Here is an 18,796-nt window from a genome sequence, read left to right on the forward strand (position 1 = left end):
CAACATCTGCTTACACCTTTTTTTTTTTACAAAGAATGTTGTATTTTAATGGTAGAAATATATTACTTTTTTAACATCCTCCGATCTGTATTCCTTAATATTAAAATAAACTAATTAAAAAAGAAAAGAAAAGAGAGAAAAATGGAGATATAAGCAGATTTAGGGCAAAGCTGCTAAAGTAAATAATTACCCGTATAACTACCGACGAGGTAGATCAGCAAAATTAAATTTCAGCTAAGGTAGCAGAAATCATGTCGCATACATAACGACATTATAAAAATTTAGGAATTTTATTTAAGCTAGTAGCATGAAAATAAAAAAGATGTCTAATTAAAGTGGAACTTAAATTGGAAGGGAGAACCATGGAATTGATGGAATTCTTGGAAGGGATTGAAGCCTTGATGTTTCCCTGATTCAGGATCTAACGGATCTTCTCCTTGATCAAACTTTGCTCTTTTTTCATCATCAGTTAATACTTCTTTGGCAGCTGCAATATCAATAAATTTTTTCTCTGCCCGTTTCTTTTCGTCTCCTTCTTGAAAATTATCAGGATGCCACTTTTGTGCAGCTTTTCTATACGCTTTAATAATATCACGTTTAGACGCTGTTCTTGGCACACCCAAAATTTTATAATAATCTCGTGATTCAGAAAGTTTTTGTCGCTGTTGCGCTTTATGAAGACCTTGTTTTGCTCTTTGTAATCTCATATCAATTTCTAAAGCTTCTTCAAAATCTTTAATTGCTTTTGAAAAATAATACTTGTTATTAAATCGTATAAATGATAAAAAACTTTGTACAGTATATAAAATATCCAATTTAATCTCCATATATGATTATTTTTAAAGCTATTTATTATTCAAATTTACTATATTTTAAACTGGATCTTGTGTAAGTAAATGTTTTCAACAAGGTGTTTCTTTGTTTTTTTAAATAAACCTACTAACTTAACTTGCTTCAAAATGAATTATTAATTAACAACATATGGTTCTTTTATGATCATTGAAGGTCTGATATTCAAATGTACTAAACATTCATCGAATATTATTCCATTTTTGTAAATCTAAATATTGTTAAATAGTATGTAAAAGATTAGTATATTGCGCGTGCGCCTATTTGATATGTGTGTAGTATAGATACACATGACACAGGGCACTCGACCTTTGATTGTATATAATGATTGAGAAATGTTCCTCACCTCACCAGAGGCAAGAAAAGGGCAAGAAAAAGATAATGCGGACACGCGAGTCGCATCTGGATCTGATTAGCAAAAGATAATAAAGTGTTTTTTTTTCTTTTTAGTAGATCCTTAGATTTTAAATTTCACCCAATATCCCTACAAGTATTATCTGTGAGTTCACCTCATGTTTATAATCGTGCCGACAAATTTTAAAAATAACAAAAATTATATTTGGCAAAACTGAACAGCAAACTATTGTAAATGACTTAAAATCATCCAAAAAAATGCTGTATGCATTAGGTTAATGAATTTTTATTGAAACAAGTTAAGCATTTAGCTAACAAGGATATTAAAATCTATGTAATTAAACAAAAGCACAAGATTTGTGTCTATTATAAGAGATCTCTCTAAAAATTGAGAGAGAGAATAAATCTATTTGAAACAAATTTAGAAATAACAAATAATTTTAGAAATAAACATATCTGAAGATAAAACTAAGAAATCCTATACAAATATAACTTACCATCATCAAACATTTCAGCAGCAAGATATGCTTCTCCTCTATCACAAAATACTTCAGCTTCTTTTCTTATTTTTATTGCTTCATGACAATTTTTAATTGCCTTGCTTGGTTCTAAGTTACCAACATAACATTTACAAAGCTCCTGATGAGCAAGAAAACGAACATTGGCTACTTGTGGTTCATGTTTAAGAATAGGTTGAGCAGAATCTATACATTTAGCGTAATCTCTTTGATCTCTATACGTTCTTGCATCTGTTAATAGTTTTGCTATTTTCTTAACTTTTTTATAAAATGAAAAGCACTGTGAATGTTCTGGATCAAGTTTCAAACATTCTCGAATTTCCCTATGTATTTATAATTATATGTATATAAATTTAAATATAAAATAAATAGTTTTACATTTTAGTATTACTTACGTTAATGATTCTTCAACTTGTCCAAGACGATAATGTAATGTGGCTGTCTTTAAATATCCTTGTGTATTGTCTGACTGTAATTTGGTTGTAGACCGTATATCAGAAATAGCACTAACATAATCTTCAAGTGCTTCATAACATTCAGCTCGGCGTTCTCTAAGTTCAGCTGACCATGGGCATACTTCAATAACTCTGGAAAGCTGTTGTGCAGCAGTTGTATAATCGCCATTCTTTATTAATCTGTCTACAATTAACAAATCTTTTTGGGCAGGTACTATTTTATATAAGGCATTATAGGCATCTGAATTATGTGGTTCAACTGCCAACTATGTTGAATAAAAAGTAAAAAAATGTAATATAATAAAAGTATGTAATTATGAATTTATATTTTTAAAAATTATAAAAATATACCTACCACATCTCGAAAATCAACTTCAGCTTTCTCGAATTGAGCTTGTTTAAGCAGTACATTTCCACGTTGCAATCTTGCAGATGTAAAATCTGGTTTCAATTCCAAAACTCTATCAAGATCAAGGAGTGCAAATTTAGCTTTACCTAATGCTAGATATACTGTGCCCCTTTTATAATATGTCAAATAGTTGTTTGGATCTCCCTCTATAAAAATGATATTTAATAAAATTTAATAAATTTTCTTTTCTACAAACTTATAAAAATTGCAAACAACACTTACCAACAGCTGCATGATAATGTGATAATGCATCCTGTAATTGTCCTTTTGCTAAAAATTCTCTACCTAATTCCAAGTGCCTATCAATTTCTAATTGGGAAACACTCCCAACAACTGAAATTTAAGCTCATTAAATATTATACTATAAAATAGTTATATTAAAAGTATCGTGGGTTAAGATTATTTACCATCTAACGACAGATCCAATAAGACCAATAATAAACCACAATGGTACATGACTGAATAAAAAATTGAACCACGATAATACGAATACTTCAATACATAAGAAAACAAACTAGCTGGCTTTAGAAGTTTCTACTTAACCACCCGATAACATAAAACTGTTCAGCCACACCGCCATTGCGATCGTGGTCTTATACGATTGGTCCAAATTACTCCACAGAATTGGCTTTTCGTCATCACCACTCATGAGCCGCTATAACATTTTAGATATTACACTAAAAACAGATAGTATGATGTATAACTGTAGCACTATTCAAATTTTTTAATGTTTCGAACTTTTGACTTGAAATACAACAAAATTAAAGTAATTATTAGTAACCACTTCTTTGATTTCTATGAAATTGATTGAAGTCTGTTATTAGGGACATCATTTGCAACAACTATTCCCTATACATGTACTACCAATTGGTTTAATTTCGAAGATATTCGAAAAATTCTTTTCCTAGAATACATTGAAATTTGCTATGAATATGAGTACGTGGCAGTGTACGAAGAATTCGTGGCTTCTTCTTATCTGTCATTCCTATAAATGATAGAAGTTTACTTTAGGACGTTTGTTCTAAATCAACTTATTTGTTTCTGTCTTTTTTAAAAAATACTATATTCTAGTATTCTATAAGACGTTTAATAAATCAGGGGAGTTTGAAAAAGTAAAACTAGCAAAAACACATATTTCTTCAAGTTTTATAATGTATATTTCTTTTTAATGTCAAAATAAGCCTATTTTGTAGTATTGAAGTAAATTTTTACCCGTAATAATAGGAAATATGTAATTTCATAGGAAACATGAATTTTGTCATTCTGATTACAAACTTTCCATCGATCAAACCTTGAATAGAATATGTACCATCCATTGAAACATGGAACATTATCCAACCAGAATTCGTTAAATTCGTATGTAGTAGCCTCGCATATAACGCGGTTAATATGTTACAGGAAATCATGTTATATGAAAATTTTCCTTGTATAACACGAATTATATAAAATAATGTTGGGAATAATTATAGTTATATCAATTTTTGGTTTATATATTTTATCAATTAGAACAGTTTTAAAATAATATATATTACTAATACATGTAAACAAAACTTTTTTATTTCATAAAAATTCAAAGAAAAATACATAAATTCAGGAAAAAATAATTTAAATTCATTTAAAAAATTCATTATAATTAAACACAACCTGAAAAACAATTTGGTAGTATTGTTTAATATATAACGCACTGCACGAGGAATCGCGTTATATGAAAATAATAGTTGCAATATTTTTAGTGCTTTATTTTTATTATAAAGATATCTTTGTGACACCTTTACTATAGAAATTAAAAACTCGCGTTATATGGGAGTCCAATATATTTAGAAAACTTCACACAAAATATAACGAAGGTTTAGAAAATCATTCCTAAAAAATACTTCCAACATTCTGTATATCATAGAAATTATAGCTTTCGTTGCTACAAATACATTTAACAATGGCGGTAATATATGTTTACATGTGGGAGATGTGTGGGCGTTGCTACTTTGCCGTGAAGACTATTGTATTGTCAAGGACAACAGCTGATCAAGGAAGGCACGAAATAAAACGCTACGGATTATGAAAGTCCGAATTGAAAGAAAACAAAGTTATTATATACGGGAGAATATGAAGCACAAGAAGATATTAACAATTCATTGTAAAATATCGAATGCATTTTGACTTCGTATGTTTAACACTAGAACTAGAATCCAAAAAGACTGGTCTCAGAATTTTACTTTTTGCAATTATTATAAACATATACCTGCTATTAAAAAAATTAATGTTGACTCGTATTGAGATAGAACTGTAATTAATATATTTACTTACCTTCATTGTATCACTAAAATTACGATCTATGCCCACTATGTTTAGATTAGTCATTAATGGTTGGTAGTCTAGTGTTAACGACCATCGGCATAATTATTGTCAATTTTCAACTTTTTTTTACGTTATAATTCTTTTTTATTTTTTCTACTCTATAAGTTTTCATTTAACATGAAAAAGAAAATAAAATTTTATTACAATTTTAAAATTGATATATTTTTATTAAAATATCGTAATCTTGTCAATTTTCAGAAAATTTGAAACGCGCTTCTATGTATATTGTCACGAGATCCGGCTCTGGGGGGGGGGATACACGACGACAGTATCCATAACTCCCGCAAGGGTCAAGACAATATTAATTAAGAAACGGTAGGATTGCCGATAATTCACGACCAATTCACATATGGATAATTAAGGAAAATGTTGCTGCAGATTTATGAGTTATACGTGCGAAGTTAAATTTCGCGCCAGTAGGTAGACGAAGATGGAGAATAAGAATGAAGTACGACGCTTATGTGGACAAAGCATAATCTGCTTTATTCTTAGGAGGCTTTAGTTTTATAATACGAGTTCTTTAAGTTCGAATTGGTGGGGAGTGGATCGCGTGCCATGCTTAGGTGTGGTGTCAGTGATAAGGTATTGGAGGGAGTTACAATATCATGACCAATGTAATGAGTAGATAAGGATTGCCCCATCTTAACGTCAGGTGATGACAAGAGTATATATAACATCAGGTTTCGCCCGAGCTTTCAGGGTGTTATCTGGAGTGCGTGCGGAAGGATGAGTGACCGCGCGCAAGAATCGTATGAACGGGATGTTTATGGGAGCATTGATTTCAAGTGAAGAGTGGAAGTCTAGGAATGCGTCTGAATGTTTAAGCTACGTGACCCACTGAGGGTAAGGCTGCGAAGAGTGCGTGAGAAAAGCATGATTGAGACAGAGAACATGAGTATGAAAGAGGATAGGGTGTATGGTTTAAATAAGGGCGCGAGATATATAGATAGGGTAGTAGTCGAGACGTAGTGAATAAGAGGATCGTGTGTTTGAGAGTTAAAATTGAGAGAAATTTAGTGTAATATTTTAATTAAATAAACCTGTTTTATTATTAAAAAAGAAATTCTTTTACCAATTTTTTTTCGCGTAACAACCAATACGGTATATTATAATAAAATTTTGTTTCAGTTTCATTTTTCAGACTGGATGATTGTGTGAACTAGAATTATTCCATCAATGTCGTTGTATTTTCATATTACTCGTGTGCGGAAATAAATTTATTAATCACATTGTTTAAATAACAGTAATTTTTTTATGTAATATACAATTAATCACCTTTGTAATAAGAAACAAGTCAAATCAATTTATTAAGTATTAAATAATCAAAAAAGTTTGTGAAATTTTCGTTTGAGTTTGATACAATGTCTTGTCGAATCCTATCAGAATTGTATATATGTATATAATTACATTAATCAATACGATTTTTGTTACAGAGTATTTACACTGATTACTATGTACGTTTCGGCGTTGAATCCGAATCTGCAATATTTTTTTATATCACGTATAGTTTTTTTTGTGATTCCACATCGAATTGTAGACAAATTTTGAATTCGTGTTTCATGGTGTATTTACATAATTAATATGTAAATTGAATTTGATTTTAACTTATTGTTAATGCATTCTGGAGAATAAATAATTGAATAATTTCAAATAGATAAATAATTGAAATAAATCCTCTTTTTGTTTTATCAGTTTGTTGCACGTGCTGAAGTGTTGAACCGTAACGGCATGATTCCACTGAGGCAACACTGTACGACTAGTAGCATATATCAACAAAATTTGCAACCCAGAGCACGGAGATTAACTGTAAACACGAAAGAGAGGGATGGATTTATGAGGTACTTTACATCATATGAATGATGTAGCAAGATCTTTCTTGATGTTTTGAGATATATGTGTATGGTAGGAAAGGTGTAATAAATGAATCGAACAATGCAACTTACTCTGTAGCTATATTTTTAAAAATATTAACTAAATTTATATACTTCAAAATCTCCACCTCTAGCAATTGATGTGGTTTTCCCTGACATATTAACATCTAATAGAAAATTCAATATTTCGCAAGTGAACCACTTTTATTTTTTTAGAGATAACTCCTACACTTTTTTTTCACAATGAAAAGTTAAGTATAAATTCTTAATTTTTTTTTTTTTTTAATTAAAGTACTTTTTATATAACCTCTACACAATTTGCTTTTATTATTCCATAATTCTCCCGAATTATAGTAGTCTTCGATAAAGTAGGTGATTTTTCCTATATTACACTTCATATCCTATACTACAAGTCGCACTAATTGACTGTTGGATAATTGACAACATTACTCGACAAGTGCAGTTTCATCGAATCTTTTTGCACTTTTTTCCATAGCAAAGCAAATTAATGTGTAGTAGGTACATATGCTTACGTAGCTTTTTTGTGCTACATAACCTGTACATTTGTTTCAGACTGCACGTCGTATGCGACACGTTGCCTAAATATTGTTGCCTCACTAGAATCACGCTTTAATGTGTGACAATACATCTGTAAAACGGACATTGTACCGTTTATCGTAATACACGTTGTTTCGGCGCTCGTGTACTCGATAAAATGCGAACTGTAGACTACAAACTCATCGTTTATTTCCGTGCGACGACTAAGAAGTTTATTTTTATCATTCGTGGTAGGGTCTTGGGAAAGCAGATAACCGATTAGCGTGCAGACTTGGATTATTGGCAATTCTTTGCCGTATAGTTCTGTGTTATCGATTGTAACTTTGTCAATTTTTAGGATATTTTAATGAATCTTTTACAGAATATCCACTATGCTATATATACATATATATATATTGAAATAAATAAATAAAATTTGTGTTCTGAATTAAACAAAGGTACGTCCCCTCCCTTCCTTAAGTCAAAAGATTCGCGACTGAAAGTTTATTGAAAATTTATTTGCTTCTAGACACATTCCGCTTTTCCTTTTCTAAATGTATAAAATAATGAAAATACATACTCCGTGAAATTTAAGGATATTGACACGCTTGTGCTCTTAACTTTGAAAACCAAATTTTTAAATTATCTGTGTGAACAACATACATATTTTTAATAATTATTTAAAATACTTTGTACAAATTAATATTTTTCCATGTCTATTGTGGATAAATTACTTTGCCAATGATGCGAATATAAAAACACACAGGTAATTGTTTCATTGAAGCTAGGTGTACGAACTAAAAATTATTTGGTACAAAAGATTATGCAATTTTTTAAATCCTACAATATAAAAAGGAGCTACAGTAGTAGAAATACATTTGCAAAAAATATAAGTAAAATTGGATTGCAAAATACGTTAAATAAAATATGCTTGGAAAATATCAGAATATTTTGATCTATGCGTAAACTGTAGGGTAAAAAGGTATACATACATACATACATACATACACACATCCATACATACATACATATATACATATATATATATTTTATGTGTGTATATATATATATATACACGTATTCATACACGTATATAGATATAGGCATACATAGATGTACATATAGAAAGAGACTCTACACTGCATAATCTTTTCCTTCTTTATTATACGATTCATTTTATAGAATTCTCCTGTCACTTTGCATAATACTATAAATAAACGAATGAATCACTAAATGAACGACATTTAAATAATATACGTGATCCATCGTCTTTTATGAGGTATTTGTAACAATATTGACACTCTACATCATTCTTCACGGAACACACATGTTGCTTGACCTAACCGCAAAATGCACATGCTTTCCACAATGCGACTATAATTTATTGCTAATGAACGACAAGTGTATACATATTATGTATATATGTATATATCCACGCACACACATGTATACATAAATGTATGATACACTTTGTAAGGTTAAGTTGACTTCCCTTTTAAATTTCAGACACTTTATTTTTATTACTTCATTCAATAGCCGTACGACGTACAGTTGTTTGCAGATTTTTCCTACTTCTCGTATTTTTCTCGGTTCACCTAATGTAGCGTGTAAATGTGCAATTATTAATTAAGAGACCGACAGAATGGTACATTCACCGTTCCGTTTCTTAACTCTTTCACACTTTTGCCATTTGCTCGCCATCTCAGTGAAGTAGATATATAGTAGTATCATTAGAGTTACAAGTGAATGATACAACGAGCGTCATTCGCCGTAGAAAAATGAAACACAGCCATTGAGACTCGTATCGAAAGCACAGAAATTTCTGCGCTTCCCATGAAGTTTGTTCTTTCGTTATTTTTTTTTTTTTTCTTTTTTTTAATACACGTCTTGTCTGCGTTCTCGATTCAACGACAAGCGACGCTTCTCGATTAAATAACATTCATAAAAGTTAGAAGACATTTTTTGCCATCCCACTTAGTTTTGCTCACGAATATTTTCCACCTACGCGTGTGCTCTTTTCACTTCACTTCTCTCTCTCTCTCTCGCTCTCTCTCTCTCTCTCTCTCTCTCACTCTCGGCCCGCTTTCATCTTTGCCCTCTCTCTCACATTCATATCACGCACATACGACAACTCAACGCTTTTTCCTTCTTCTTTTTTTTTCTTTTTCCGCTTGAGTATTAATATTTTACCTTTTCACCTTAAACAGAAGAGTGCTCGAGGTAGACTCATAATAAGCGCATATAAATTTTTCTGTCTCTCACCAGGAGCAAATCGAACAAGAGTGTTCATTCGAATTTTCGAACATGCGTAACGTAAAAAATAAGACAGAAAGAAAACCATGATATATATATACAACACGCCACAATTGCCGATGCCTCCTTCCCTCTCGCCGACATTGTTGCGCGTTGTACACAGTAACATATGGCTTATAACGTTTCTCTCTCTCTCTCTCTCTCTCTCTCTCTCTCTCTTTCTCTCTTTATTCCTTTCTCTCCCTCTCTCTCTCTCTCTTTCGTATATGTGCTTTGTAATTGCGCATTCTTTTCATTAATAATGATTGCAGTCACAGTCAAACGCCACTTTTTTTTTCTTTTTTACATAATATGTAATGGTTACTATTCGTAGCCCCCTCTCGTCTCGTTTCTTCGCACTACACTTTAATTGATCTTTGTCTAATCATTCCACTCTGCGTAGTTCCATAAATGTTTTCTAAGGCTGCTCGTCCGATTTACTTTAGAGGACCAAACATAATATTTAAAGGTATTTTTACAGTACAAATATGTGACTGTTCTTCCGAGAGAAATAACATAATAAAATAAATACTTAACACCTTAATAAATAGTCTCGTTTATTACACCATCTTCCTATTTTCTCTAAGGATGCTAATACGTTCTAAATCATAATACCGTACTTGAATTTATACATTTACCAGTTACGAAACGGTGGACATCTGACTATCGCACAAGTATACTTTTTTTTTTCGATCTTCGCTTATCTTTTTTCTGGTTTTTCATTTTCCTCGAATATGAAAGATACGATAGCTACGCATTGCTCAAATTCAATCGTGTCACTGGAACACCTGTTGGTTTGTAATATGGGAAACGGAAAGAACGAAGAAGAAGCACGCATGGAATTAATGACATCGCGATTGCTCAATGATCAACACCACTGTTACGTATAAAAATAGCGTTACAACTAGGAGAGAAACAAGTATGAAAATACTTTCGTGTATGGTTGTTATTCGCATAATCTCTGTCCACCACATTATTCGTAAATGAACATATTACTTCCAACTGCACAAGACTAATAACTTACACTGACGCGTCATATGTATTCGTTGCCTGAGTGAACAATTGGACAGTAAAATCCGGAATTTCTCCAGCTCCGAGTACAGTTATCAAAATTTCAAAACACGGAATCTGTCAGCAGGGTGCGTCAACAGGGTCCATCGTGTTCCACCGATTACGAATTACGCAAAGGAAAAAGAAGAGAAACGTATAATTACACACACACACGCACGCACACGCGTATGTATACAATATATAAAAGAAAAAATTCGGAATAATAGTGTCCAAAAGTCACCGTATCTTTTTCCCTATCGCAGTAAAATAACGCAACGCAATACAGCAAAGCCGTTATGCAAAGTTTGCACATGTAGTACCACTTACAAAATCGACATAAACATTTTTATCGAGAAAAAAAAGAAATAAAAATGATGAGAGAATAATAATAATAATAATAATAATAATAATAATAATAATATTATAATAATAATAATAATAATATTAATAATAATAGTAGCAGTAGTAAATAAGAATTACAGCGATAGTGGTACTAGTCGTAGTAATAATAGCAATCTGACGGCATGATCTACTATCTCTTAAACAGACTAATGTCCAACTGAACAATTGTGCCGTAAAATTGTACACTATATAACGAAAAAGTGAACGATCACTTTTCGTTGTGAATTCTTCTTGTAATGTTCTTGGCAGGGCCTCCGAGTTGACAAACGGACTCGACGATAAATCAATCATATTAGAATTTGAAACCACACGCACCATGGTCGGAAGCCAACAATATTATTCGTAACACTATTTGAAAGTTCTAGTTGAAATAATTATCCCTCGTGAAAGAGGCATTCACACCTTGGTCCACTGTCACACGGCATACGATTCACGCACGCGATTGCACTATAAATCTATTAATATAACAGGTATAAGTATGACATGTCTAAAAATCCTGTCAGTTGTCACGCAAATTGAATTTGTACTTTTTCTCACATAGATTAGGTAAGAATCCGACACGTTTGCACAAAAGATATCGACATTCTATAAAGCCCTACCAACATCATCAACCAGTAATGACGCGTTTCACCGTTATTATCTATTATTAATGCGCGTTTATTTTAAGTAGAAACAATGCCCCAAAAACGTGTTTTTAGGACTGTAAGAGGCTAGCGTTTAGCCCTCCCCGATCGGACAACAGCCACGTTGTTCTTGATGTTCTATTCACTTTTAACGACTTAATATTTCCATCCTCGGCTCAAATAACTGAGCTTATGCTTTCCTGACATTCAATACCGATTAATTAATACATTTAATATTTGTATTTCATTAAATTGTTCATTTATCAATTCACATGGAAATTGAATGTCACAAGATCGTTCGATATCACAGTCGTTTTTCAATTATTTTAATGTTTATGTATTTACGAATATTACTTAGTATGTATATATATATAGCGTATCGTACTGATAAATACAGTTAGAAAATATGAGTGCGCCTTTATGCATCCTTATTTCCAAAGGGCTTGCTTTTTTATATTTTCATTTTTTTTTTTCTTTCTCTCGTTTTGTCTTGTAAGGTTGAGCCAACTAACAGCGTATATATTTTTGCTCCTTTTGTTTTCATTTCTTTTGAAATTCCCCTCTGTAACTGCAACCGTATATTTTTACCCGTTTTTTTAAATGTAAGCTTTCTCGTTCTAGAGCACTCGCATTCAGTACTGCGATCTAAGATTTTTATAACGCACCGTACCAGTTTGACAGGACAACGTCTTTGTTACGTTTAGAAATTCTAATTAGAGTACATTAAAATTCAGGTACAAATATACCTGACGTGTGCTGAAATTCTTCAGCCTACTCTAAATACAATGACCAAACTTTTAAATAAAATAACTCTTTGAATTAAGAGTTACAGAAGCAACAAGTTTACAGCATCGGACTTTTAAACTTACTTATATATTAACAGGACGTGACAGAAATATAAACGAGATTTCTAAAAGTATCTGAAGACGCAGCCTGTATCCTTTTCATAACATCAAAGCTTTCGACTACTGAACACTTTACGCGATTTAGTCGATTAAACCATGATATTGCCGGCGCAACGTCGTCTGTGTCTGGGGACGGCAAAACAACAAAGTACCATTCGTCGCTGGATTATAGTAAATTTAAAACAGGAATCGTGACGAAATCTATGGCGATGGCGATATGGCGTATCCTAGGCGCCTAGTCAAATATACATGCGTTAAAAAAAAAAAAAAGAAAAAAAGAGAGAAAAGAGTAAGAAAGAAGAAAAAAAAAAGAAAAAAGAAAGGAAGAAAGAAAAAAAGAAAGGAAGAAAGAAAGAAAGAAAGAAAGAGATGGCGCCATATTCGTTTAAATTATATTACACAAGTTACTGGCCATCATCTAGGCGAGAATAATAAAGCACTTGTGCATTTAAAGCTCTATGATTACATGAATCTAGACGCCACGATTCTCGAAGATACGCCCACCACGTCCTTCAAAAATTTTAATAATGAAGCCACAACGAGCCCCATAGTCTCGACAGGAGTTCTAAAAAATTTTACTAAGTTTCTTCACCTACTACGTGTCACATCGTTATGCCCTAGCTAGACATTAACGACTGCCCGATTTGATTCGTTAATGATTATACTATTTGTGTTCTTCAATACGCATAGCAACGAAACCTTGGATGGATCCTACATTTTATCTAGTATCTGACAAATCCTGATAACTATTTGAACCTCTTAAAAATGAGATCATTATTATCATTCATATGATTATTTCCTTCACAGTTCTTAATGCTGGGATTGCATTTTAGATTTGTCAATCGTGTTTCGTCGCACGCGAATAAAAGTATTTATGGAATTGAATAAACACAATTATTTCTTTTCTTTTTTTTGTTTGAAAATTGTAGTGCACAGGCAGTCAGCGAACGTGATTTGTTATACGCGATACTGTCTTTTCTCGTGTATACGTATACGCGCGTAAATACGTGCGTGTTGTATCCGATGTGTATGTCGTACGTGTCTTTCTTACATATATTTGAATTTACGTGTACAGTAGTAATAATGGTAAAAGTGAAAATAGAGATGGTGATAATGATTTACTTGTCCCACCAATCAGGATCATTACTGTTGACGTTGTTAGCAGAATTATTATATGATGAGTTGCCATAATTACCTCCGTAATTTCCGTAGTTTCCTGTGGAAGAGAAATAATAAATACGTATAAATATCATTGATACTTCAATTCTTAAAAAAAAAATCATCTTTTATTTTCGAAGAAACGTATGCCAACCTCCGTAACTGCCAGGCCTATTGGAGGAACCATTATTACGAGCAGATCCGGAACTAGGTTGCTGACGATAATCTCTAGCACCAAATCCACCGCTAAATCGGCCTTTAGTACTTCCGGCACGTCGAGATCCACCTCCGGAATATCTTGCTTCACTAAACATGTCGTCTAACCAAGGCGGAAGTTCTTGATTAGCTTCAACTAGGAGAGATACCAAGTCGCGCACCAAGTTAATATTCTTGTTGTTGAAAAATGACGTTGCTAAACCTATTGCATAAATAAAAGTAAATTATTAAAAAAGATACATGTGAAATAATAAATATACTATAAAACCAAGGAAAAAACGAACCTAAATTTCCCATACGACCAGTACGACCAATTCGGTGAACATATTCTTCCACATCTCCTGGTAAATCGAAGTTTATTACGTGTTTCACGTGTGGAATATCTAAACCACGGGCAGCGACAGCAGTAGCAACAAGTATTGGCGTTTTACCAGCTCGGAATCGACGTAATGCTTCTTCTCGTTCACGCTGTGTTCGATCACCATGAATACTAGTGACCGGATATCCCATTTGATGTAAATATTCTTCCAACATATCTGCACCTTTTTTTGTTTCCACAAACACTAGAGTCAATGACTCGGCAGCTAAAATTTAAAAATAATTGTTGAACTTTATAACGTGTATATAATATTGTGATTTATAATCTATTCGAATTTTGATAACGTACAAGGATCTGAGAAATTGCTAGCTTGAAGAAGATCAAGCAAATAAGAACGTTTATCGTGTTCTTCCACCCATACAATTTTCTGAGTAATATTTTCAGATGTAGAACCAACACGGCCTACAGCTAAAAAGATATAATTACTGAGAAAATCTCTTGCCAACATTTGTATTTCCTTCGGAAATGTAGCTGAAAACATGAGAGTCTGTCTCTCCCCAGTAGGAGGCATTGTGTCCTCTTCAACTATACGTCTTATTTGAGGCTCAAAACCCATATCCAACATACGATCTGCTTCGTCCAATACTAAATATCTAAAACAGAAAATTTGACATTATATCATAAAATAAATATTCAAAATTAATAATTATAAATGTTTATACATACCGGCAATTATGTAACCCAATTTTACCTCGTCCTAACATATCTACAAGACGACCAGGTGTTGCTACAAGCAGATGACAGCCACGATCTAACTCGCGCATTTGATCCAAAATATTTGAACCACCATAGACAACAGCAGGACGCATACGTGATCTATATGCAAACTTCCGTGCTTCGTCATATATTTGTGTGGCAAGTTCCCTTGTAGGTGCTAATACTAGACCAAGAGGGTATTGTTTGCGCTTTCCAGAAGAATGTACTGGTGGTGGACGTGGCCCGCTTTCATAAATCTGATTTAATATTGGCACTAAAAAGGCCGCAGTTTTACCGGACCCTGTTTGGGCACAGGCCATAACATCACGGCGTCCGATAATAATCGGTATCGCATATTTCTGTACTGGTGTAGGTTTATCATAACCAGCCAAACTAATGCTATTCTTTATTATCTCCGTCAGCTTAACTTCGTCAAACTATAAAAGAAAAATAAAATTATGAAACATATGTTTTATTATTAACTATAATATCATCACAATACGTTTAATACTAAATTTATGGCCACTGTAATTTTAAAACTTACGGATGTGATGTGTGGAGGTATGTTATCTCCAGTAGCCTCAACTGGGATATCCTCATATTTACTAAAGTTAATGCCAGTATTCCCAGTACCAAACAATTCCTCCTCCAGTCGCTCGTCTCTGGAAGTGGGAATTGTCCAGTCGATTTCAGAGTTTCTTCTGCCTCCTTCCCTATCGTCCTTCCATCTACCACCCATTCTGTGATCATTTCTATTGTCTTGCCAGCGATCGTTTCTAGGATCTGGCCAACGATCATTTCCGGAACTAATCGGGCGATCTCGCTCTCGGTCACGATCGGAATTGGCATATCTATAATCTCGTCCATTTTCTTGATTGGCACTACGTCTGTTGCGCCCACCGAAACTTCCGAAATTTCCAAAGTCGGCATCGCGAGAACGTGTATCTCTATAACCTGAACCACCCCTGCCCCTGTCACGATCCCTATCCCTATCCCTTTCACGATCACGGTCACCTCCTCTATCTCTGTCGGAATATGGTCTTGAGTTGGAAGAAGAATGGTGATCCCCGCCAGAAGGTGCGTTACCTACAAGCAATAAATGTTATAATTTCTTTTTATTGCTCTCTAAATGAAAACATCAAAGTAGCAAATATATAATCACAGTATTATCAAAAAGCTCTACTGACTCATACATTTTATCAGTAGCAAACGTGCTTTTTACATCAATTCTTAAATGCTTGTGAAATATTGGGTACTAAATTTACATATTTCAAATAATTTCTTAAGCAAAAGAGATTAAGAAAAGTTATGAATTTACAATTGAAATGATCAACATAAATTTTTTAAGTCTTTATTTTCAAATTGAAGCTACGTATGTAATGAAAGTAAAATATAAATATAATACAATAATTATTATTAATGTACATACAATACTCACTTCCAGATTTATTTCGCAAATGCGGTGGTACGTAGCGACCCCCACTTGGTTGGCGGGAGCCCTGCAAGTCCAGACCAGCTAACTAAAGCACAAAATGTAAGTATTTAAAATCTCTTATTTCCAATATCTAATATTAAGGATAAAGAGTATTTTATAAAAAATTAATTTATTAAGATATATATTGTATATTCTTCATAAAACTAAAACAAATGGAAAAAAGAAATAGCTGAATTCATGCATATTTTATAATATCATTATATAAAATTGTTTTAGTAACATCCTTTTCCTTTCTTCTTTCTTAATGTTACGTTTAGCTGTCATTTTTCATTTTACTATCAACATGTTGCACAATAATTTTAAAAAGATCAATATTCCTATATGAAAGTTAAGTAGAAAGTACACTGTCAAATTTAAACTTTAAGTGAAACATCAAAAATATCAAACAGAACAATTCTATCATATAGAATATTATATATTTTCTAATAACATAATTAGATCATAACTAGATCATAATGTAAACTATTTTTTAGAGTAATATATAAAATTAAAAAGGATAAATGTCATTAAAAACTTTAAAAATTATATTGATATAATTAGTCCAATGTGTATTACATAATAAAGACTATAATAGTGTAACACAATACAAATCATGATATGAAAGAAATTTTATTTTCGAAAAACAAATGAATAAATATGCTTGAAATTTACAGAAAATATATATAACTGTAATAAAATAATGAAATAATATAAAATTTTCAACTAATGTTTTAAATTCTAAATAAAACTTAATTTTGAATGAAAAAAATAATGCATTAACAGAATTAAATGTGATATTAAATAAAACCACTGCTTTAGATTATATGACATCCAGTTAAATCTAAAGATATAAAAGACATTTTAACATTTCAAAAATAAACCTAACGTCTTCGGTTAATAAGTCACCGATACTTATATATATATTACTTTTAGTTTATAACATCCAGAATCAAATTGTTGTATGATATAATTTTCAAAATCTAAGTTCCTGTGAAAAAGTTCAAAAACAAATTAAACAATATTAAATTAAAGAAATATGAAAATAAATTGCAAATTTCAATAGTAAAAAACTAGTAGAATATCCACTTAAGTGTTTATAATTTTGAATAGTGCCAAATGAACATATGACAAAACATTGGAGTTACCATGTTGTGTAATTTTGTTGAATATTATCTCAATTACAATTAAATACTGTTTAAATTTATTAGTAAAGTAGCTGTATTTTTTTGTTTCTACTAATGTAATTACATATTATTTATTTTTACTAAATAATTAATTATTTATATTTTCAATAAATAATTAATTTGACAAAAATACTCATTACCTCTATGACAAATTTAAACAGTGAAGACAATGTTTTGTATCTTTTAAGTAAACAAGAACTTTATATTAGATATATCCGCGATATTGTGCGTAACTATATATAATATACAATTCATCTAATCATAAGAATTTAAATATGATAAAAAAGCAATGTGAGAATGCGTCATGGCACGAGGCTTGCTGTTCCTGGAATTGGTTGCCGCCATTACAAATCTGTACGTCACAAACGAACCTGACGATGACCCAAAGTCTATATAATTTTTGATGCGAGAAAAAATGCCAGCATAATTGATTTATATAAGTATAGGTTATAAAATAATGCTTACAGACTTTTAAACACGATTGTGTAAAATAAAATTTTTAAAATTATACTAAACAATAAAAGATTCAAGCAGAAAGAGTAAAGAGAAAAATGATAGATTGAGGTAACGGTTGTCAAAAATATCAAAAACCTTTAATTCTTTTTACCTGCTGCTCTAGACCTGATCCATTCTGGTTGGCTGCATTACTCATATTACTCCGCCTCGGTGCGTATTTTTCGTGGCTCTGCCTCAGCTCTTTAGCTATTTCTCGCCTAGACAATCACTAAGCAATAAATTTCAATTGTTCGTTCTTTTTTTCCCTACTTTCGTTTCTTGCTGAGCTACGAACAAAACTCGTCGATTAAGTCAAGTAGTTAGAATTACAGTTTCTGTCTGTCGATACTTCGATACAAAGGAAATTCGAAGACTGGCTACGATGAAAGGCCTCTGGCCACACTTGACGTCGACGCAACAAAAATGGCCGAGCGCCGAAATATTGCTAGCAAGATGGCTGACGACTTATATCCGCCGGATATCGAAAAAACTAAAAGAGGATACTTTGCTGGATAATTTTCTGACTGTTTATTATTTCCATTACACCCACGTATTACAGATTGAAATAGATTTA

General features: G+C 32.1%; 2 protein-coding genes across 3 annotated transcripts; both read right to left on the minus strand.

Moving 5' to 3' along the window:
• Window positions 1-166: 166 nt before the first annotated feature.
• On the minus strand, window positions 167-3,283 carry P58IPK (dnaJ homolog subfamily C member P58IPK). The gene is made up of 6 exons (XM_017903549.1): window positions 2,993-3,283; window positions 2,808-2,918; window positions 2,532-2,731; window positions 2,117-2,442; window positions 1,701-2,044; window positions 167-742 (listed from the first exon to the last, which is right to left on the minus strand). The coding sequence occupies exons 1-6, from the start codon at window positions 3,039-3,041 to the stop codon at window positions 327-329; spliced, it is 1,446 nt and encodes a 481-aa protein (XP_017759038.1). The 5' UTR covers window positions 3,042-3,283; the 3' UTR covers window positions 167-326.
• Window positions 3,284-12,969: 9,686 nt separating this feature from the next.
• On the minus strand, window positions 12,970-18,650 carry bel (ATP-dependent RNA helicase bel). Of its 2 annotated transcripts, none has more exons than XM_017903556.1 (8): window positions 18,335-18,650; window positions 16,508-16,589; window positions 15,614-16,155; window positions 15,040-15,506; window positions 14,662-14,966; window positions 14,279-14,578; window positions 13,933-14,196; window positions 12,970-13,836 (listed from the first exon to the last, which is right to left on the minus strand). In XM_017903556.1, exons 1-8 carry the CDS (start codon window positions 18,377-18,379, stop codon window positions 13,739-13,741), a joined length of 2,103 nt encoding a protein of 700 aa, XP_017759045.1. In that variant the 5' UTR covers window positions 18,380-18,650; the 3' UTR covers window positions 12,970-13,738. The 2 variants fall into 2 exon arrangements, with proteins under 2 accessions (XP_017759045.1, XP_017759044.1); XM_017903555.1 differs by having other exon boundaries at window positions 16,499-16,589.
• Window positions 18,651-18,796: the final 146 nt, after the last annotated feature.

This window comes from Eufriesea mexicana, unplaced genomic scaffold (genome assembly GCF_001483705.2).
Source record: "Eufriesea mexicana isolate 0111107269 unplaced genomic scaffold, ASM148370v2 scaffold2387, whole genome shotgun sequence".
NCBI lineage: Eukaryota > Metazoa > Arthropoda > Insecta > Hymenoptera > Apidae > Eufriesea > Eufriesea mexicana.

Coding starts and splice junctions, on each gene's coding strand:
- P58IPK (XM_017903549.1), bottom strand. CDS start 3,041: ATGTACCATTGTGGTTTATTATTGGTCTTATTGGATCTGTCGTTAGAT. Junction 2,919..2,992: donor ATTGGATCTGTCGTTAGATG/GTAAATAATCTT, acceptor CTTAAATTTCAG/TTGTTGGGAGTGTTTCCCAA. Junction 743..1,700: donor TGCTGAAATGTTTGATGATG/GTAAGTTATATT, acceptor ATTTTTCAAAAG/CAATTAAAGATTTTGAAGAA.
- bel (XM_017903555.1), bottom strand. CDS start 18,379: ATGAGTAATGCAGCCAACCAGAATGGATCAGGTCTAGAGCAGCAG. Junction 16,156..16,498: donor TAAATCTGGAAGTGAGTATT/GTATGTACATTA, acceptor TATTGCTTGTAG/GTAACGCACCTTCTGGCGGG. Junction 14,967..15,039: donor ATTGGGTTACATAATTGCCG/GTATGTATAAAC, acceptor TTTCTGTTTTAG/ATATTTAGTATTGGACGAAG.